The following is an 18,505-nucleotide window of genomic DNA, read 5'->3' as shown; positions in this document are numbered from 1 at the left end:
GGCTACCTGCTGATGCCACTTGCCCCCAGGTTTCGCTACTCGGAGGATGATGTGGTGAGCTACGTACTGCAGCTTCTGCAGGGCCTTGAGTACCTGCACAGCCGCCGCATTGTGCACCTCGACATCAAGCCAGACAACATCATCGTCTCAGGCACAAATGCCCTCAAGATCATCGATTTTGGCAGTGCCCAGACCTACAACCCCCTTGTGCTGCGGCAGCTGGGGCGGCGTGCTGGCACCCTGGAGTACATGTGTGAGTGGGGCACCAGGAGTGCAGTGGCATGGGGAAGTGGACAGGGACAGAACAGGGGCATGCTTATTCCCAAAGTTGTGCATGTGTGCCTGTGCTCTGGGGGACTTGGGAATGGGGAGGAACTCTGTCCTTGGGGAAGGTGGGAGGCCTTTGGGGTGGTCGCGGTGTCTGTGAATTTCTATAGAATCGCTGGGGTCAGTGGGAGGGTCTGGGTGCTGTGGGGCAGTTGGGGTATCCTTGGAGGCTGGCTGGGCTCTGTCAGGGTGCTGCAGTATCAGGGAGGGGTGTTGGAGGGTGCAGTAATGGAGTGCTGTGGCTGCTTGGCTGCTATGGGTGTTGGGAATGCTATGGGTGTTGGGAATGCTATGGGTGTTGGGAATGCTGTGGGTGTTGGGAATGCTGTGGGTGTTGAGAGTCCTGGGGATCTGGGACTTCTGTGGATGCTGTGTGTGCTGGGGCTGCTGCAGATGCTGGGGCTGGTGTCTCTGTGTATGTGACAGACCTGCTTCCCTGCCTACAGCGCCAGAGGTGGTGAAGGGGGACCCGGTGGGCTCCGCAGCAGATGTCTGGGGCGTTGGCGTCCTCGCCTACATCATGTAAGAGAAGGGGTCAGGGGGATGAGAACCTTGAAGTGTAGTCAGCCCAACTCAGGGCTCGGTGTCATGGAGGACCCAAGCTGACAGTGGGCTGAGGGATGCTGTAGCCTGGCAGACCCTTACCAGCTGGACATGGGGAGATGAAGACACCCTGGGCAGCTGTGGCTTTTCAAACCAGGGATGGGGGGAAGGGGGACAGCAAGTACCCTCCCACCGCTGTCCCCCCAGCCCATCCACCCCCTCCACCACCACAGGCTCAGCGGGCGGTCACCATTCTTTGAACTGGACCCCATTGAGACGGAAAACCGCATCCTGGCAGGGCGCTTTGATGCCTTCAAGCTGTACCCCAATGTCTCGCAGCCTGCTGCCCACTTCATCCGCAAGGTCCTCACTGTCCATCCCTGGTGAGTGCCCAGCCCAGCCAGGGAGGACACATGGCCCCAGATTGTGCCTGTGACTGAGCCAGCTCTCTGCCACATGGGACCCCTCCAGATATCATCAGTGGGAGCCTGGAGTCCGTCACTGCTCTTGGAGAGGGCTGGGACCCCCTGGGTCTTGCAGGGCAGGGGTGGTGGCTGGGTTTGGGGGGTGGAACAGCACTGGGCACCCCCAGCAGTCCCTGATGCAGAGCTGGCTCTGCCCCAGGAGCCGCCCCACAGTGAAGGACTGCTTCGCCAATGCCTGGCTCCAGGATGCCTACCTGATGAAGCTGCGTCGCCAGACCCTGACTTTCACTACCAACCGCCTCAAGGAATTCCTGGTGGATCACCAGAGGCGCCGCGGCGAGGCCGTCACAAAGCACAAGGTCTTACTCCGCTCCTACCAGGGCGGCCAGCCACCAGGGCCCCAGTAACTGGTGCCTTGGCCCCGGCCATGTGGGGCCAGGGAGCCAGAGGAACATTCCATGGGCCGCAGAACGGGGCGGCTGAGGAGGAACCGGGACGCACCACGATGAGTCCATGGACCTCATGCACTGCTGTCAGGGAGGACAGTGGCCAGCAGCATCATTTTGGCAGTGCCGTTGAAGAGGAGGTGCTGCCGCAGCCAGACCAGCAGTGGGGTCTGGCAGTGGGAGGGTGGTAGGAAGCCTTGCTGCAAGGAAGAGAGAATGTGGCAGAGGGTTGGGAGAAGAATGGGATGCAGACAGAGGGGCAAGGGAAGCCCCGGACGGGAGGGGAAGAGCTGCCAGTTTGCCAGCCAGCCCTGGCCACATGGGTTCCATCAGCCGTGTGCCTTACACTGCAGCCTGCAGCTGCCCCTGGCCACGGTGTGGCAGTCCTTGTGCTCCCCCTGGTTTGCACACCAGCACCAGAAGACTGAGGTTGCTCCAGTGGTTCCTGCAGAGAGAGGCTTGCTCAAAATCCCCTGCCAGCCAGCACAGCCCCAGTCCTTACAGCTGGGAGGGGGGGCTGCCAACCCCCCACCTTCTGCTCCTCCCAGCCCCGGTCCTGGCAAGTGGGTTTGTGGCTCCAGGACCGATGCCGGTGCCTTTCCTGGGGCTGTCGGCTGCACCCCATGCCAGGGTGGGGGACTGGCAGGCACCCCCTCTTAGCAGGGGGGAACCCAGGTGCCACACACACCTCCTGTGTGTGCTCAGGCCCATGCTGCTCGTGCTCCGCCCACCCAGCTCCGGACCTTGCCCCATACCCCACTACCATCCTGCCCACCTGTCTCAGACCCTTCACACCTCCCATGTGATCCCGAGGTGCCTTGCCCTGCCCTGCACCCCCTCCTCAGTTCTCCCCGGCTGGTGGCACAATGCGGGGTGCCCTGAGCAGGGGGACAGGAACAGCGGCTGGACACTCACCTTCCTCATGCTGCTGTAGTGATAGGGCTTTATTTATTGACTTTGGGGGAGAAGGCGTCTGCTCATTCCGGTCCCCATTCCTGTCCCCACCTCTCTGCCGGGCTCTGGAGTTGCCAATGTCCCCATGGTTTGGAGCAAGCAACATGCCAGAGCAGCAATAAAGACCCTGAGCAACCCCTCCAGTTTCAGTGCCTTGCTGGGAGGGGATTGTGCGAGTGTGAAGTGCAGCCCCTGGTAAATCGGGAGGGTCTTTGCCCCAAAACCTAGGGACCAGAGTCCAGAAAGGATTCCATGTGAGGCTGGGCTTCCATGTTGGAAACCTGCTGAAAAAGTCCGAAAAGCTGTGAAGCACTAGGGCAAATGGGGCTGATCCATATGGCCTTCACATCATGGAGTAAAAATATGGAGTGCCAAAGAGCCTGATGGTGGCTGGGACAGCGGGACAACAGGGCAGGGCTCCTGCTGCGGGCATGGCAGGTGCCGGTGAGGGACCCGATGACTGACTATAAATATCCGCTACCCATATGAGGCCCGGCCGTGCCGGCAGGGACTGCTCCGGTTACAGCCCGCTGGCCCCCCCGCCCCTCGGTGCTGTGCCTGCCGCTGTGGGCAGGGGCACACGAGTACAGCCCGGTGCCTGCGGGCAGTAACACGCTCCCCGACACACACACACACGTGGTTACAGACCTGTGCCTGTCGTACGCCCGTGTGTCTAAGGGCGTGTCAGAGCCCATGGTGTCCCCGCACGGCGCACCGAAGCGCTGGGGCACGCACACCCCCACAGCACCTCCCTGCACGCTCACGCGGCCCAGAGCAGACCCACGCGGCCACAGCCGCACACCCGAATGGACAATGGCGCTTCCACACTGACCATCTCCCCAGCACACCCGAATGGACAATCGCACCCCGCACTGCCCACCGCCCCCCTCACGGCCACCGCACTCCGCAGGCTCCCGGGGCCTCGCAGCCCGGGGGCGCCCCCTGGCGGCGGGCGGGCGGCGCCGGCAGCAGGGCCCGGCCGGCGCTGACGTGTCACAGCCACGTGCGCGGAAGTGGCGGTGGGGCCGGGCTGGGCCGGGCCGGAGTGCGGGGCTCGGTTGCGGAGCCGCCGGAGCGGAGCCAAGCCGCGATGCCGCTCAAGGCCGTCATCCTCATCGGGGGCCCGCAGAAGGGTAAGTGCGCCGGGACCGCGGGGTGTCCCGCCGGCGCAGTGCCCCGCCGACCCCGCTCTGCTCCACAGGGACCCGGTTCCGGCCGCTGTCCTTCGAGGTGCCTAAGCCGCTCTTCCCCGTGGCCGGAGTGCCCATGGTGCAGCACCACATCGAGGCCTGCGCCAAGGTACGGGAGGCCGGGGAGCTGGGGCCGTGGAGCCAAGGGAGAAGTGCCGTTCCTTTCTGATCCTTTCCTCCGTCCCTCCCCAGGTGCCAGGCATGAAGGAGATCCTGCTGATGGGTTTCTACCAGCCCAACGAGGCCCTCAGCCGCTTTCTCTTATCGGCGCAGCAGGAGTTCAAGGTTCCCATCAGGTGGGCTGGAGCTCTCTCACCTCTGGGGCACGCACAGTGGCACAGCCTGGCTCAGCCCCTCACCTGCCTGCCTCAGACTGGCAGTCCCCAATCAGCACTCTGGCACTGGGCAAATGGGCTCTGTCCCACCGTGCATAGGCACAGCCTGATTCCCTCATTAGTTCTGCCACCTTTCCTTTGCCTTGCGTCCTGTCCTGGATGGTTCCTGCTCCAGAGATGCCTCTCTAGCACAGTTCTAAGATGCCACAGCCTCCTTCTGTGCAATGCCTGCATGAAACTCATCAGTGGCAGGATTATGTCTCTCCAGTCCTTCCCAACTCTGCTGCTGGTTGCTGCCACTAGACACCTGCTTCCCTAAGCTCTGCTTTTTTCCTGCTTGGCTTGTAGGTATCTTCAGGAGTACGCAGCCCTGGGCACGGGTGGTGGCATCTATCACTTCCGAGACCAGATCCTGTCAGGTGGTGCTGAGGCCTTCTTTGTCCTCAACGCGGACGTGTGCTCAGAGTTCCCCTTACAGGAGATGCAGGAGTTTCGACAGCAGCATGGGGACATGCACAGCTTTGTCATTCTGGGTACCACAGTGAGTGGCAGTGCTGGGGAGCAGAAGAGCTGCAGTGCTCTGCCATGGGCTTAGAAGCCAGCAGCTCCTGTGGTGGGTGGGTCCTGGACTGTGAGGTCTAGGTTTCATCTGCTCTGCCTCCTTGTGCCTACTGCTCCACCATTGCTAACACTGTCCTTCTTCTTAGGCCAACAGGACACAGGCACTGAATTATGGCTGTATCGTGGCAAATGCAGACACACAAGAGGTACTGGAGGGCCTCTGTGTGTCAAACACAGTGTGGGTGGCAAGTGCTGTGTTGCCTGCGTGGGTCTGTTGTTCCAGTGTGCCACAGAGGGTGTGGTGCTGGGTGGAGGGGCTGCACCCTGGGATTCATGTCTCTGCCCTTGTCTCCAGGTTCAACACTATGTGGAGAAGCCCAGCACGTTTGTCAGTGAGATCATTAACTGTGGCATCTACCTCTTCACACCTGCCATCTTCCAGCACATTGGCGAGGTCTTCCAGAGAAATCAACAGGAGCTAGCACTGTGAGTGCCTCACTCTGCTCTGTGTCCCTCCCACCCCCCTGCTTCCTGGGGCTGCAGCAGCACACTCATCCTCCATTCTTTCTCTATCTTTTCTCCTTCTCTGCCATCACTCACTTGTTTCCTGGTCCTGCACCAGCTGTCCTTACCTTGGGTAAGTCTCCCTCTGTGTCTGCACTCGCTGCTCTCTGGGCTGGATTGATCCTGGTGGTAATGCATGCTTTCCCTCCCTTCTCCAGGCTGCTGCTTCCTCTGCTCTGCTCCTGGTCAGCTTGAGACTTTGCCTCTCCCTTCCTCTCTTCCTACCCCATTCTCATTCAGCTCTGGACAAGAGGCTGAGCAAGCCTTTCACCTGCAAATGCTTTCCTCCCCTCTCCAGCTCTTTGCACCAGCCAGCCTGTCACCTCACATCTCTGCCACCACCCAAGCTAAAATCCAGCTGTGCAGGCTCTGGACTGGGGACAGGATCATACACCCACCTGGACTAGGTGGGGCTCTTGCACCATCAGCTTCTGTCTCAGAGCTTATTTTGGCTGTCCCTGTGCTGCTCTGGGGCTCAGTGGGGCTGTCCCAACCCAGCCTGACAGCTGGCGCTGTCCCCACTTTTGGGGAGAAGTGCATGGTTAGGCAGGAATCTAGGATTGTCAGAATCCTTGAATTTGGGGAGTGTAGGTCTGCTGACATCCTCAGCTGAGGCCATGACTGGGGTGGATGTCTAACAGGACTCTTGCTTGCAGAGAGGAGAGCTCCAATGGCTGGCAGCGTGCAGAAGTGATCCGGCTAGAGCAGGATGTTTTCACGGCCCTGGCTGGAAGTGGCAAACTCTATGTCTACAAAACTGATGGCTTCTGGAGCCAGATCAAGTCAGCTGGGTAAGTGCTGGAGCTAGAGGTGGTATTTGTTGCAGGATCATCAAGTGATTTGTACAAGGGATGGGAGTGATCTGTATCACGGCTGGGAGTGGAGGGTGCTCAGGCAGAGCCTTGGGGGTGGGTGGGCAGTGCTGATTTTGGATCCTCCTCTGCCTTGGTAGTGCCAGAGTGACAATGACAATCTTCTGCTTTTCCTCCTCCAGCTCTGCTATCTATGCCAGCCGCCTTTACCTGAACCAGTACAGCAAAAGTCACCCAGAGAGACTGGCCCAGAACAAACCTGGAGGCCCTGTCATCCGAGGTATCGTTCTGACACCCTAATGCATTTGGGGCTGCCTAGGGAGGCAGTGGGACCCACGAGCGGGACCTCCCCTTATCTGAGAGGCCAGTGCTCCTGTGAGTTGCCTCCCCTGAATCCACTGCCTTGTGCTGCAGGGAATGTGTACATCCACCCGACAGCCTCCATTGACAGCACTGCAGTGGTGAGTGCTGGCTGGGGGGGACCTGGGGCAGGGACATGCTCAGGGGTGCTGAGGGCATCACTGTTCTTGTCCTCTTCACCTCCCTCTGTCCTCACAGTTGGGCCCCAACGTCTCTATTGGGGAGGGTGTGACAGTGGGCGCTGGTGTGCGTGTGCGAGAGTCCATCGTCCTGCACGGTGCCTCACTCCATGTAAGTGGGATTTGCCTGAGGGAGTATGTGTCAACCCCCACCCCTTGCAGGGAGGCATCAGCACCCTGCATTCCCCTCTCCTTCACCCCAGGACCACACCTGTGTCCTCAATACCATTGTGGGCTGGGACAGCACGATTGGGCGCTGGGCCCGGGTGGAAGGAACGCCCAGCGACCCCAACCCCAATGATCCCTATGCCAAGATCGACAGCGAGACCCTTTTCCGGGATGGGCGCCTCACGCCATCCATCACAATCCTGGGTACGTCTCTGCTGTATGGAATCACCCTGGCCCTGCTCACAGAGGCAGCTTCTCCCCCTCCAGCTAAACCCTTTTCGTTCTCCCCCCAGGCTGCAGTGTCACCATTCCTGCTGAGGTTGTTATTCTCAACTCCATTGTCCTTCCTCACAAGGAGCTGAGCCGAAGCTACAAAAACCAGATAATCCTGTGAGTCACAGGCAGCATCAGCCACCTGCTCCCTGCTGTGCCCCACAACAAGCGCCTGCACTGAGGCCTCACATCCTGGGAGGTTCTCAGCACCCTCAGAGGGGTAGGTGCAGGCCAGGAGCCCTGCAAGTGCCTGACTACTGCTCCAGACAGACATTAAAGCTGATGAGCATCAGCCTTGCATGCTGCTTCTCTTGCAGCCCAGGGACCAGCCCTGGGCCAGGGTGAAGGCTTTGGGGACAGTATGTGGCCCTGGTACCAGCCCCTGTGCATATGCAGGGAGCACTTGCTACCTGCAGTGTCTTGGGTTCAACTTTGTGTGTTTCTCCACCAAAGGACACTAGCAGCACCACCTTGCCACTCCTCACCAGGCTCTCCCTGCACCATTTGCTGTCTGCAACTCCCTGGAAGATCTTGGCCCATCTCCAAGACCTGGGAGCTTTGAATGTGCCTGTCATGTGTAGGCAGCTCACCCCACAGTAGACTGAGGTTCTTGATTTCAGCATGATTGCAACAGCCTGAGCTGGGCTCCTGCCTACTGCTGGGAAAACAGCAGTGCCAGGCTGTCCTAAGGGCACTGGCACACACGAGGGCTGGGTCAGATTAGTGGCCTGCTGGCCCTGGAGGGAGCTGCAAAAACACCCCTTTCCCCCAGTACCACCTCTTCCCTCTGGGCTCTGTGTGAGCCAGGAGAGCTACTAGCCCTACCAAGCCTGCTCCTGTCAGGTTGAGACCTGTGCCTGCTGCCTAGGCAAGGCTCAGAGTGAGGGCAGCAGCCACCCTGGTGGGCCAACAGCCTCCTTCACACCAGCATAGCTGGAGCTTGGTGGGGGGCTCACTGCACATCTCCCCTTGTCACCAGCCACATCCACTGGGCACCAGAGCAATCAGCTTATGTGTGTGCAAGTGGCAGAGATTTAGCACCTCACTTTGCCTCAAAAACCTGATTTTATGGAAGGCAGTCTCTTCCTGAGCCTGGTGTAGATTGTCTACAGTAACCAGTGCTGCCCTTTATCCTTTTACTTCCCTGGTTTTGAGCTTTGTGCTAAAGCCCTGCACTCCACCAAGGGGCCCCATCACACCTCTTTTTAAGCAAGGCACTGTATTAGGTATTCTCCATCCGTCAGTACCATCCCAGTTTGATGGATTTGGAGTAGATCCTTCCTCCCAGCCCTGTGCCTTCCTGTGCCAGTTCTCCTGTGGTCCTGGGCAGAGATTAGCTGTTCCCTAGCTTTAAGCACATTAAACTCCTTCAGTTTTGCCTCTGCCTTGGATGTGTTAATTTCCTTGCCCTCTAGTGTACACTCCTGCGCTGGGGAAAACTGAGCCAAAGTACTTGCTTTCAGGATTGCACATGACTTTTCTCTCATCTGCCCTATCTGGTCTGGCTTTTAGTAGGGACAAAGGTTTATTGGCTGCTTGATGTGGCACAGGGGCAGTTCTTATCCCTGTCGTGTAATGCCTCTTTCCCCTAAACTCCCTCTGCACTGGTTGCCCCTTCTGCAAAGTTATCTGGGGGACAAGCCTTTCCTGGGACATTGCTCTATCACAGCATGATCCTGCTTCCCCCTCTTGGAGGGAAAGAGCTGTACATCGCAGCCCTGCTTGGGCTTTGTGCGCCTCTAGCGCTGCCCGGGCTGGAGGGGAGGAAGGAGTTAAAGAGGCCTCCACTGAGGTGCCCGGAAGTCTGGAAACACTTAAAGGTCGTCCTGCCCTGAGTAGGAACAGCTCCAATTACTTGAGGCCAGTATCTGGGCTCAAAGAGGGGCCTCCCGAGCACAAGAATAGGGCCTCAGCTCAGGTGGGAGGGGGCTCTGCCTGTCCTCCCAAAGCACAGGTTCTGTGGAGCATTGCTCAGCTCTTCTCTGCTGCCCAGCCAGGCTTCAGTGAGCCCCAGCCCCTGGCAGCAGTAGGGCAGGACAGACAGCAGCCACAGTCAGGTGGGTTTTGCTGCAAACATTTAATACAAACCTAATTCCAAGTACAGCACTAGGGTAGTGTCCCTGCCACCACAGCTGGACAGAGCCAGCTCTGCTCCCCAGCTCCCAGGGAAGCACCCCAGGGAAGCAGAGCAGAGCTTTCAGCTCGGCACTGTACCACACAGGCAGCTGCCTGGTCCTGCAGTCTTTGCTCCTCCTCCAGTGCCAGCTCCGTGTCCCGAGGGAGCCACTGCTGCAGGCTACACAGGAGAAGGGAAAAACCGGCCCACCTTCCTCGGGGCTGGCCCCTGCCTTCGTGGGGAGAGATGAGTCAGGGGTACGAAGCAAGCTCCCCCGGACTCCCACCCACGCCCAACAACACTCACGGGGGCCGGGTGGCTGTGCCCACGCAGCTCCGCAGGGTGCTGGGGAGGCAGCAGGTACCAGCTGGGCTCAGCTGGCCTGACTTGGGGTCCGGAGAGCCAATGGGCTGGAAGAACGGTTCTGTAGGACAGAGCAGGGACAGCTATGTCACCCCAGCCATGGACAACCAGGACCCTTCAAAGAAGCCAAAGGCCATGGTGGGTGGGGGCTGGGGCTCCTATGCTCACCCTGTCTCAGGGCTGGCATTGGCACCAGATTCTCCTGTTCTGTCTCCACAAAGCCTCTCCAGAAGCTGGGTGGCAGTGAAAGGAGACAAGCCACCACCTGGGCAGAGAGAGGTGTAGGATATTGACACCGGCAGTGCCCAGGGTACACCCCACACCTCAGGGAGCCCTCACCTTGCACTGCCGAGGCGTGTCCTCCATGATGGCAAGCGGTGTGGGGTTGGCTGAGCTGTGTCCCACCAGCGTAGGGCCAAACACACGGGACAGATTGAGCACATCCATCTTGCAGTCAGGGCTGTGTGACACTCTGCAAAGGGGGACAGAAGGCATGACAATGCTGCCCAGCCCAGGGGCTCCTCATCCGCAGCTTCCTTGCTCTAGGGCACAAAGCCTGGGTGGGGGCAGAGAGCCAGGAGATGGGGACAGACCTGTGCCAGGATGAGCCACTCACCTGAGCAGGTGCAGCATGAGGAAGGCCAGGGTATCCCTGTTGGCTGGGGGCAGCTTGCTCACCACATGGCATAGGGCTGTGTCCCTGGCAGCATCATCGGGGATGTCTGTGGCAGCACCAGGGAGCAGTGTTAGGGGAGAAACAGTCCCTTCCCCCTCCCTCACCTTGGGACTCCCTGCTCACCAGCAGCCCTCAGGAAGGCAGGGTGGAGGCTGAAGGTGACCAGTGGTTCCTTGAGCCCCCGCAGAAAGTCCTTGAGCACCCCACACACCACATGGATGTCAGTCACGCTGCTGAGGGCAGGCAGCGCACCGCCAGCCCGCAGCAGCTTCCGCTTCCACTCCCGCACCAGCTGCTCCGTGCCTGGCACCCGGTACAGCCCTGTCTGGGGCACAGGGAAAGGGGCTCAGCCCCATGGGAACCACAGCATTGCCACCTTCACCATCCTGGCCCCTACCTCTGTCAAGCCTCGTGTCTCCACCTCGGTCACACACTGCACCACCAGCGTGGGCACCAGGGGTGGCATGGAGGGCGCGAAGTCAGCCAGCACACCCTGGGGAGAACAATGCCAACCTGTGCTGTGCTCACCACCCAGCCCTGCAGCCAGGGTGGGCAGAGGCCCAGCATCCTAGGGCCAGTAGCCCTGAAGCCTCATGGGGACATGGACACTGCTGTGCCCCCCTCACCTCATGGGGCCAGGCGTGGTGGTGAGGCCTGGGTGTGCAGAGGCTGGGGCACTGCTCCCGACACTTGGTGTGTAGCAGCAGCTGGCACTGGCAGCACTTGATGGCAGTCTTCCCAAAGCGGATGCGGGAACCACAGACACAACATGGCTCAGGGCGGATCACCTGTGGAGGGGGAACAGGATCAGGGGCCCCCCTTCTTGCAAATACCCAGTACCACTCCTTTATCTTCACTCTCCCAGCCAGGTCCCACTGTTTCTGTCATTCCCCTTGCAGGCAGAGCTAAAGGGTTGGGGAATGAAGGACAGCCTTGCTCCTGACCCCATAACTCTCTCTCCTGCCCACCTCCCCAGAGGAGAGAAAGGCTAGGTCACCCACCGTTTTGGAGGTGAACTTGTGCTGGACTGGTGGGAGACTCTGTGGAGGTGATGGGAATGGGGCTGGTGCTGGCTGTGACACTGAGCTGCCCTCAGTGTGGCTCTCCAGCCCTGCAGCACGGCAGCTCAGATCTTCACTGGTGCCCCACACCGTGGTCAGCTCTGCAGAGGGAGGAGGCAATGGAGGGAGACCTGAAAGGCAAGCCATTCCATCTCCATCTAGGATGTGGGGAGGCTTCCCACCTCCCAGGGAATCTCTGCATGAGACACTGGCATTTGGCATGTCCAGAGGGCCCCAGTACCTCCATGGTGGGGACAAGCATCCCCCAACAGATCCCCTCTCTCCCCTGTGACAGCAGCACCTTGAGGCTGGTCCCATACCACCCATTAAGCCCCTTCTCAGCCCTTCCTGTGACCTGCACGTGTGGAGACACGGTGTCCCTGGCGAGAGCGGCGTTGAGGCAGGAGAACAGCAGGCAGGAGGCTGTCAGCAGGGCCTGGGACCTCAGCAGGAGGGGGCATAGAGGGGACACTCACCTGTCAACATGGAAGACCAATAAGACGTGACTGCAGCCCCACAGTTCTCCAGCATCTCCCACATGACCTCCGGTCCACCTGATCCCCATCCCTGTGGTCCTGCACAGCCAGGGATGCTGCCACCATGGGTACAGGGGGGATGCAGACTTCAGGGCAGTGGTCCAGCATAGCCAGGGATGCTGTCCCCACTGGGACCAAGGTGATACAGGCTAAAGGACACAGGCACCCGGAAGAGACAGCTGAGCACTGTCCCCACAGAATCCACAGGACTGAGGGCTGCAGCATTGCCTTCTGGCACTGGGAAAGCCCCTGCTCCCCATCCCTGCCCAGGACATGCTGGGGTCTCTACTCACAGCATTATGGGGTACCACAGAAGAACGGTGCCGCTTTGCCATCACCACAGGGCCAACCTGAGGGGCCAGGGACACACGCTGGAAACAGAAGACAGCATGAAGAGCAGGCAGAGACTCCCCCTCCCTGACTTCTCCCCACACCCCAGAGTACCCAAGCCAAGTGGCCTCAGCTGAACAAGAGGACCCAGTCTCACCCTACTCCCTCAACACTGCCTGCCCCGCACCAGGCATCGTGGGGACCCAGACTTCCCCAGCAGGTCAAAGCCAGCCCTGGGGCTGGGGGAAGCCAGGTCAGGTCTGCAATGCAGAAGTGTGAGCAGAGTGGGGTGCGGGATGCCCGCATATGGCGATGAATTATTGAGGAGTCCAGCTGGGCCACGGTGGAGTGTAATGGAGTTTCTATTGATCGTGGGAGGTTTGCCGAGAGACGATGCTCCCAGCCCAGCATCAACAAATTAAATTCCCTGTCAGGCTCCTTGCAGCCTCCTGTGCTGGGATGGAGAAGTATCTGGGTGTCCTCACCTTGCATGGCACAGGGCCAGCACCCCAGCCTAGGATGCACACTGGGACCTTGGTGGGTAGAGGGACCCAAAGGGCACATTGAAGGAGTGTGATCAGAGTTGGGGGATCCTCACCCGCACAGGGGTACAGATACCACCTCAACACCAGCCCCCAAAACTGCCACATCCCAGCATTTCCTCATACCTGCGTGTCTGGAACTTTGCGCTTCAGGGTCCTCACCACCGTCATATCAACATCCTGAAAGGCAGCAGAGAGTCTAGGGCTGCATCAGGCCAGGGGCATCCCCAGCATTCAACTCCAGCTCTGATAGCAGCCCACCTCTAATCATGGACATATAAAGGGGCTGTGCCACTGCAGAAGTGGGGCAAAACTACCCTCTCACTATTTGGGTTAACCCTGAAACTCACAGCCAAACACTTCTTACCACATCATCCTCAGTGCGGTCATAGCTGATATCCGAGTGGGACAGGAGGGACTGGCACGACTCGTCCACTACAGATGACCTGCAGAGTGAGCTCAGCTGGAGTGATTCCCCCCCTCAGCCAGCACCTACTTGTGCAGCTACTCCTGGGAGGCCGCAGCTGATGCCTGTGCAGAGCCCAAGCACCACCTTGCCCAGGAGGCCCCTCAAGCCCAAGCAGTGATAAGGGGAAGAGGGGCACAGCTGACCCTAGGGCTGCCGGAGGGGTTGGGGTGAGGACTGCCACCCCTGCTCACCTCCTGACGGGTGCCAAGGCTGCGCCAAGGCGGCGGCCAGCTAGGGCACTGAGGACAGAGCAGTGCTCCCTGCTCAGTGCCTCCTTGCCCCATGGTTCCTGCATCAGCAACTCAAGGACCAGCTGAAGTTTGCGCTCCTGCAAGTGAAACAGGGTGGAGGTGAGCAGGCTGAGGGCCCCGTAGCCAGCCCCGCAGGATACCCCTGCAGCCAGCCCCCTGACCTGCTTCTCTAGCTCAGCCTCTGCCCGGAGCCGCTTCTTCATCTCCACCTCCACTTGGTTTCGGGCGTGCTTGAGCTTCACCTCCAGTGCTGCCCGCTCGGACTCCACACGGGCTAGCTGCTCTCGGGCACGTTGCCCATCCTGCTCCAGCCGGCAGCATCTCTGGCGCGTCGCCTCAAAGCACCGAGCGATCCGGATGTAGTCTGGGGACAACAGCAGCGGGTGGTCAGCGGGGACGGGGGGCCAGCCCTCAGCTTCCCCAGACCACGCGGGCGACAGAGACGAGGGTGCCGGTGTGCCCTCGGCCGGAGGGTTACACACACCCACCTTCCTCCACGCTGCCGCCGAGCTCCAGGAGCTGAAGCCCCTGTTCCAGCCGGGCCAGGAGCCGCCCGCAGTGCTGCCGCAGCATCCCGCCGCCCGGGACGGGGCCGAGCCCCCGCAGCCAGGCACCCCCTTCCCGCAGCTCCTGCCCCACGCTTTCCTCCGACCGCCAGGATACTCCGTGGGGCCTCGGGACGGCGCAGACTCGGGGGCGAGGGGCCCTCCCGGCCGGCCTATGTGGGCCGGGGGCTGGGGTGGAGCCCGTCCCGGCCCCGCCTCCGCCTCCCGCCGCCACCGGGGTCCGACCCGCCGCCCCGGCGGCTGCCGGCGCCGTGGAGCATTCCCGAGATCTTAGGGCGTGGGATGCCCCGGGGTGCGGGTGGCAGCACTGGCTGCAGGGTTGCGGAGCCGGGTGAGGGCTGCCTTTGGGGACGGGGGATGCCCAGGCAGTGGGTGTACCTAATGAGAGCACTTAAGGTGTGCAGAGGCAGTGGGTGCGGGGTGCTCGGGGCTTGCAGGGGCATCGGGGGGACCACCGGGCGTGGGAGGGCTGGGGGTGCAGGCTTGCTGGAGGGGCATCACTTTCACACGCCCGCATCCCGGGAACGGCGCGGGTGGGGCCGGAGGAGCCGATGTCCTTGTCCGCTGTCCCCCAGCGCTGTGTCCCGCATACCGAGAGGCAGGCGGGGGCGGCGGGGATCCCCCGCACCGGGTCTCCCTCCTGGCCTCGTCCGTGTCCTCCAGATGGAGCCACCTCCCCGCCGAAAAGCCCCGTCGCTGCCCGCGTTGCCCGTACTCTGCCCCCGGGTGCCTTGCCCGGGGGGTCCCCAGGGCTGCTCCGGGCCCTATGCCCCCTCCCTGCCGCAGCCCCCGGGCCCTGGCGGCCCTGCTTTCTCGCGGGAGTGTCCGGGCAGGGTGCGGGGGGCGCCGGTGTAAGGCAGCTCCCCCTCCCCGGTGCCTGTCCCGACCTGCTACAAATACCGGGAATAGCAGCGGTGCTGGCGGCAGGGTTGGGCCTGCAAGTCCCTGCACACACAGACACACACACATATACAAATACACACGAACGGCTCGCAGAATGCTCGCGGGCCTTCATACCTCCTCGGCTGACAATGACCTGGAGAAGAGGTTTTGCACCCTGTGGACACACAGCACCCTGGTCCATCCCAACACCTCGATGACTCTTGGGAGAGGCTATGGGCTCAAAGGGCTCCTCTCCCTGTCCTAGTCCCTCAATCAGAGTCTAGACAGTGACAAGAAAGGGGTATGGGAGAGTACTGCTACATGCCAGGGATGGGTCTCAGGCACTTGGTGAGAAAATAGCTATAGGGTTTGTGTCACTCCAAGGGCTGAACCTAATCAGCATTTGTGACCAAGGCTGTGTGGTACCAGGGACACTGGCCAGGATACTGCCTGATGGGTGCTGCTGCCTGGGCCCCGGACAGTGCCAAGAAATGGTCCCCCTTTGGGACAGAGACCATCGGGGTTCTGGAAGCACCCTGGCACGACTTTGCTCCATCCTGTGCCAGACCATGGCGAACAGAGGGTGTTTCTCAGCGAAGCTCCTTCCTCCCAAGGTTGAATATGAGTCAGGTTTTGGAGCGACTTTAATTACTACTGGATCGATAGGCTCAGCATGGCCAAGCAAAATCCAATTGTAGCCCCGGGGGCCTGCCTGCTCAGCCCTCCCTGCCCACTCATCCCTCCCTGCCTGCCTCTAGGGAGGTACATGCTCCCTCTCTGTGGATGCTCCTCAATCCCACTGGCTCAGCGCTGGGTATGAGACCCTATCCTGCATACAGAGCCAGCACCCCACTTGCTCAGCCCTAGCAGAAGACATGCATTCCTGGAGCAGAGCAGCAGATGGAGATGCTCCAGCCTTGCCAGTGCTGCCCATGGGAATACACACATCCCTGAGCCCCTTTCCCCACCAAATGCATGGAGCAAGTCTGTGGTCCTGGACAGGTGGGTACCTTGCACCCTGGGCACAAGCCTGGGAACCCCCAGGAGGGCAGAGTGGCCTTGGCAACATGCAGGCAGCCGCTCCTATGCCCAGGGATGGGTGGGGGGCACTTGCCACCCATCCCGTGCCCCCGCCACCACCTGCTCCCCCCTCTCAAGCCACCTTGGCTTGGCCAGGTACTGCATAAATAGCTGTTTGTGTCTCCACTCGGCCCCTGCGTGGGAAATAATATTGGCTGATGGAACATAATGCCCTGCTTCACATGTTCAATTTTATCATTTTCCGAGGCAGGCAATCTTCGTTTAAAGCTGAATGGGCTGGGGAATGTTAATGAAGCGCCGGCGCTGCTCTGCACCGCGCTTTATCTCTTCTAGAATAATTTGGGTGAGCTCGGAAATAGAGTTCCCAGTCCCAATTCAAGTGGCGGCAGCACCGCATGCCGATAAAAGTGTAATTCCTGGCCAGCGCGTGGCCCTGAATACATGACAATTTAACTCTTGGGGCCCTGCTGGGATTTGCTGCCTGCAGCTGCCTGCTGCCTGCTTTGGGCCCCTCTGCCTTGTGTGCCCAGCCCCAGCATGGGTGCTCAGCCCAGGCAGGATGCGATCTGTCGCTCCCACTCACCCCAGCCACACAGCAAAGTGTGCAGACTGGGGAGGAAAGATAAGAATGCTGGAGCTGAGCTGGAAGAAATCAGTCTCCCTGGACAGACAGGACCCCACAGGCAGATCTGCAGGTCACTCTGGGATTGGGGCTCTGCTGGGAGAGGGATGGCCCAGATCCAGGGATGCCCAGGCACTGAGAGAGAGGGATGATGATGATGATGAGAGGGGAAGAAGGGAGGGGCTGGGTTGGGGAACAGGAAGGAGGGAGAGAGCAGGGAAGAGAGGTCCAAGGGAGCATCACATCCAGACAGATTGGCAGAGCCAAGGTGGGTGCTCATGGGCCAAGGGGTCATGGCTGGGTGAGGGACTCCCCCAGGAGTCCCCCTAAGCCCTGGTGATCATTGAGGGGAGCAGAGATAACTTGCAGAAGGTGTTTGCTGGTCCTGGAAGGAGAAATTCAGGTTAGCAGGAGCAAGCAGCCTTGGTCCCAAAGAGAAAGCCTTGGGTGATCTGCCTGGTCTTGCCTGGTCTTGCTCTAAGCCCAGCCATGGTCTGCCTCCAGCTCTCTCCAGCTGTGGGCAGCAGGTACCTGCATGAGGTGATCCTCGGGTCCTGCCTGAACTTCACTGTCCTGGACCCGGTTCCTGTGGCCTTCAGATGCAGTGGGTGGGTGTTCCCAGGGCAGCACAGCACCCTCAGAGCAATGATGCCTCATATCCTCAGCCACCCCACCTTGAAGACGCTGGGAAGGCAGAGTCTCAGCCCAGCGAGGGTCGGTGGGGCCTCTTGGGCACCACTCTGGGCCCCCTCTGGTGGGGCAGTAAAAGACCCTTCCCCTGGGAATGAATGGTGTGGGCAGGTTTCCAGCACCGTTAATCAGGGCTGCAAGAGCCAGGATTAATGTGCACTCCAAGGCTCTCCAGTCCCAGCTGTGATCCAGCCCTCTGCTCTCAACCAGAGCCGCCTCCATGCGCTGAATTATCAGCCTGAGTAATTAAGTGGAGAGCTTTGTTTTAATGCAGACATCTGATGCCTTCGCACCGAGGAGCACAACAACTGTCGCGGGTGTTTATGCTCCGTGCAACACATCTGGCTCACAGGGAGAAAATCCATCTCCACCGCTGTGCGAGATTAAAGGGAACGCGGCTCGGGTGTGGAGAAAGGGAAGCACGGCTCTGCAACCAGCGTTGTGGGCAGGTCCCATCCCCCTGTATCGTCCCACCGGGTCCCTGCACCCTGCTGGCAGGAGGCTCTGGTTCAGGGCTGCCCGGCTTCGCCTCCCCGCCCCAGCACGCAAGGCAGCAAAATGCATTGCAAGATGAGGGATAATTACAAGCTTGGAGATAAATGGAAATAGGGCAAAATAAAACATGGGTTTATCAGAAGTAGATGGTGCCTGGCTCACCTGATACCTGCTGCTGATAAGAGAACTGGCTGTTGGAGAAGGAGGGATGCAGATCTAAAAGCAGCCACTGTGCCATGCAGAAAATTATTGCTTTGCACAGATTAGGGGATTAGCACCAGTGCAAGGAGCTGGAAAGAGGCTGGTGTGGGAAGAAGCCAGGCTGCAGGGAGAAAGGAGATAGCATGCAGGGGAGAGGATCCTGCAGGGACCACTGTGGATGCGCCTCATTTAATAGCTTCCTCTGTTGCCCCAAAAATCGGGGCTGTGAGGAAATCTGCTGATGCCACACAAACACAGATCTCACTGCTTGGCCCTTGAGTCACTGTGCTTTGTTCATCACCCCCATTTGAGATGTCGGAGTAGTCTTATGGATTTAGTGCTTTTCTTATGGGGCAGCTTGGCTGGCCTGACACCAGGGTGAGCTGTGCCATCGTGAGCCCCTTATCCACGAGCTTCCCCCAGCATCTCATGATCCCCAACACGTTGTGAGTGCTACCAGCAGAAGGATTCCCTCACTCACTGCCCCATGGCAGGGCTGTTTCCGTCAGAGAGCTTGCCATTGCCTC

At 60.0% G+C, this 18,505-nt stretch overlaps 3 protein-coding genes across 10 annotated transcripts in view; 2 read left to right on the top strand and 1 right to left on the bottom strand.

Moving 5' to 3' along the window:
- SPEG (striated muscle enriched protein kinase) overlaps positions 1-2,838 on the top strand; it is a 39,060-nt gene extending 36,222 nt beyond the window's left edge. For all 4 annotated transcript variants that reach the window (XM_066190100.1, XM_066190099.1, XM_066190102.1 and 1 more), the window contains 4 exons: positions 30-253; positions 774-849; positions 1,104-1,253; positions 1,495-2,838. In XM_066190100.1, coding sequence (XP_066046197.1) covers positions 30-253; positions 774-849; positions 1,104-1,253; positions 1,495-1,702 — 658 coding nt within the window. In that variant the 3' untranslated portion in view covers positions 1,703-2,838. The remainder of the gene's footprint in view (positions 1-29; positions 254-773; positions 850-1,103; positions 1,254-1,494) is intronic.
- An 878-nt stretch (positions 2,839-3,716) lies between these two features.
- Positions 3,717-8,520, top strand: GMPPA (GDP-mannose pyrophosphorylase A). The gene is made up of 12 exons (XM_066190098.1): positions 3,717-3,828; positions 3,897-3,994; positions 4,078-4,181; positions 4,569-4,761; positions 4,928-4,987; positions 5,137-5,267; positions 6,002-6,136; positions 6,340-6,437; positions 6,572-6,618; positions 6,716-6,808; positions 6,900-7,068; positions 7,158-8,520. The coding sequence occupies exons 1-12, from the start codon at positions 3,786-3,788 to the stop codon at positions 7,256-7,258; spliced, it is 1,272 nt and encodes a 423-aa protein (XP_066046195.1). The 5' UTR covers positions 3,717-3,785; the 3' UTR covers positions 7,259-8,520.
- Positions 8,521-9,213: 693 nt separating this feature from the next.
- Positions 9,214-14,152, bottom strand: LOC136292989 (rac GTPase-activating protein 1-like). 5 transcript variants are annotated; one of them, XM_066189262.1, is made up of 16 exons: positions 13,970-14,152; positions 13,643-13,845; positions 13,422-13,558; positions 13,129-13,207; positions 12,888-12,941; positions 12,183-12,260; positions 11,709-11,829; positions 11,294-11,484; positions 10,919-11,080; positions 10,690-10,785; positions 10,416-10,617; positions 10,233-10,338; positions 9,956-10,088; positions 9,785-9,881; positions 9,560-9,677; positions 9,214-9,481 (listed from the first exon to the last, which is right to left on the bottom strand). In XM_066189262.1, exons 1-16 carry the CDS (start codon positions 14,052-14,054, stop codon positions 9,244-9,246), a joined length of 2,100 nt encoding a protein of 699 aa, XP_066045359.1. In that variant the 5' UTR covers positions 14,055-14,152; the 3' UTR covers positions 9,214-9,243. The 5 variants fall into 5 exon arrangements, with proteins under 5 accessions (XP_066045359.1, XP_066045361.1, XP_066045360.1 ...); XM_066189264.1 differs by having other exon boundaries at positions 10,416-10,485; XM_066189263.1 differs by having other exon boundaries at positions 11,294-11,454.
- Positions 14,153-18,505: the final 4,353 nt, after the last annotated feature.

This window comes from Chamaea fasciata, unplaced genomic scaffold (genome assembly GCF_029207755.1).
Source record: "Chamaea fasciata isolate MVZ Bird 193981 ecotype frontalis unplaced genomic scaffold, bChaFas1.0.hap1 SCAF_8, whole genome shotgun sequence".
Taxonomy (NCBI): domain Eukaryota; kingdom Metazoa; phylum Chordata; class Aves; order Passeriformes; family Sylviidae; genus Chamaea; species Chamaea fasciata.
The sequence above is the reverse complement of the archived record's forward strand: the minus strand, read 5'-3'. Positions and strand labels throughout refer to the sequence as shown.

Coding starts and splice junctions, on each gene's coding strand:
- GMPPA (XM_066190098.1), top strand. CDS start 3,786: ATGCCGCTCAAGGCCGTCATCCTCATCGGGGGCCCGCAGAAGG. Junction 3,995..4,077: donor ACATCGAGGCCTGCGCCAAG/GTACGGGAGGCC, acceptor GTCCCTCCCCAG/GTGCCAGGCATGAAGGAGAT. Junction 6,438..6,571: donor TGGAGGCCCTGTCATCCGAG/GTATCGTTCTGA, acceptor CTTGTGCTGCAG/GGAATGTGTACATCCACCCG.
- LOC136292989 (XM_066189262.1), bottom strand. CDS start 14,054: ATGCTGCGGCAGCACTGCGGGCGGCTCCTGGCCCGGCTGGAACAGGGG. Junction 13,208..13,421: donor GCCTTGGCACCCGTCAGGAG/GTGAGCAGGGGT, acceptor CTCACTCTGCAG/GTCATCTGTAGTGGACGAGT. Junction 11,081..11,293: donor ACAAGTTCACCTCCAAAACG/GTGGGTGACCTA, acceptor CCCCCTCCACAG/GTGATCCGCCCTGAGCCATG.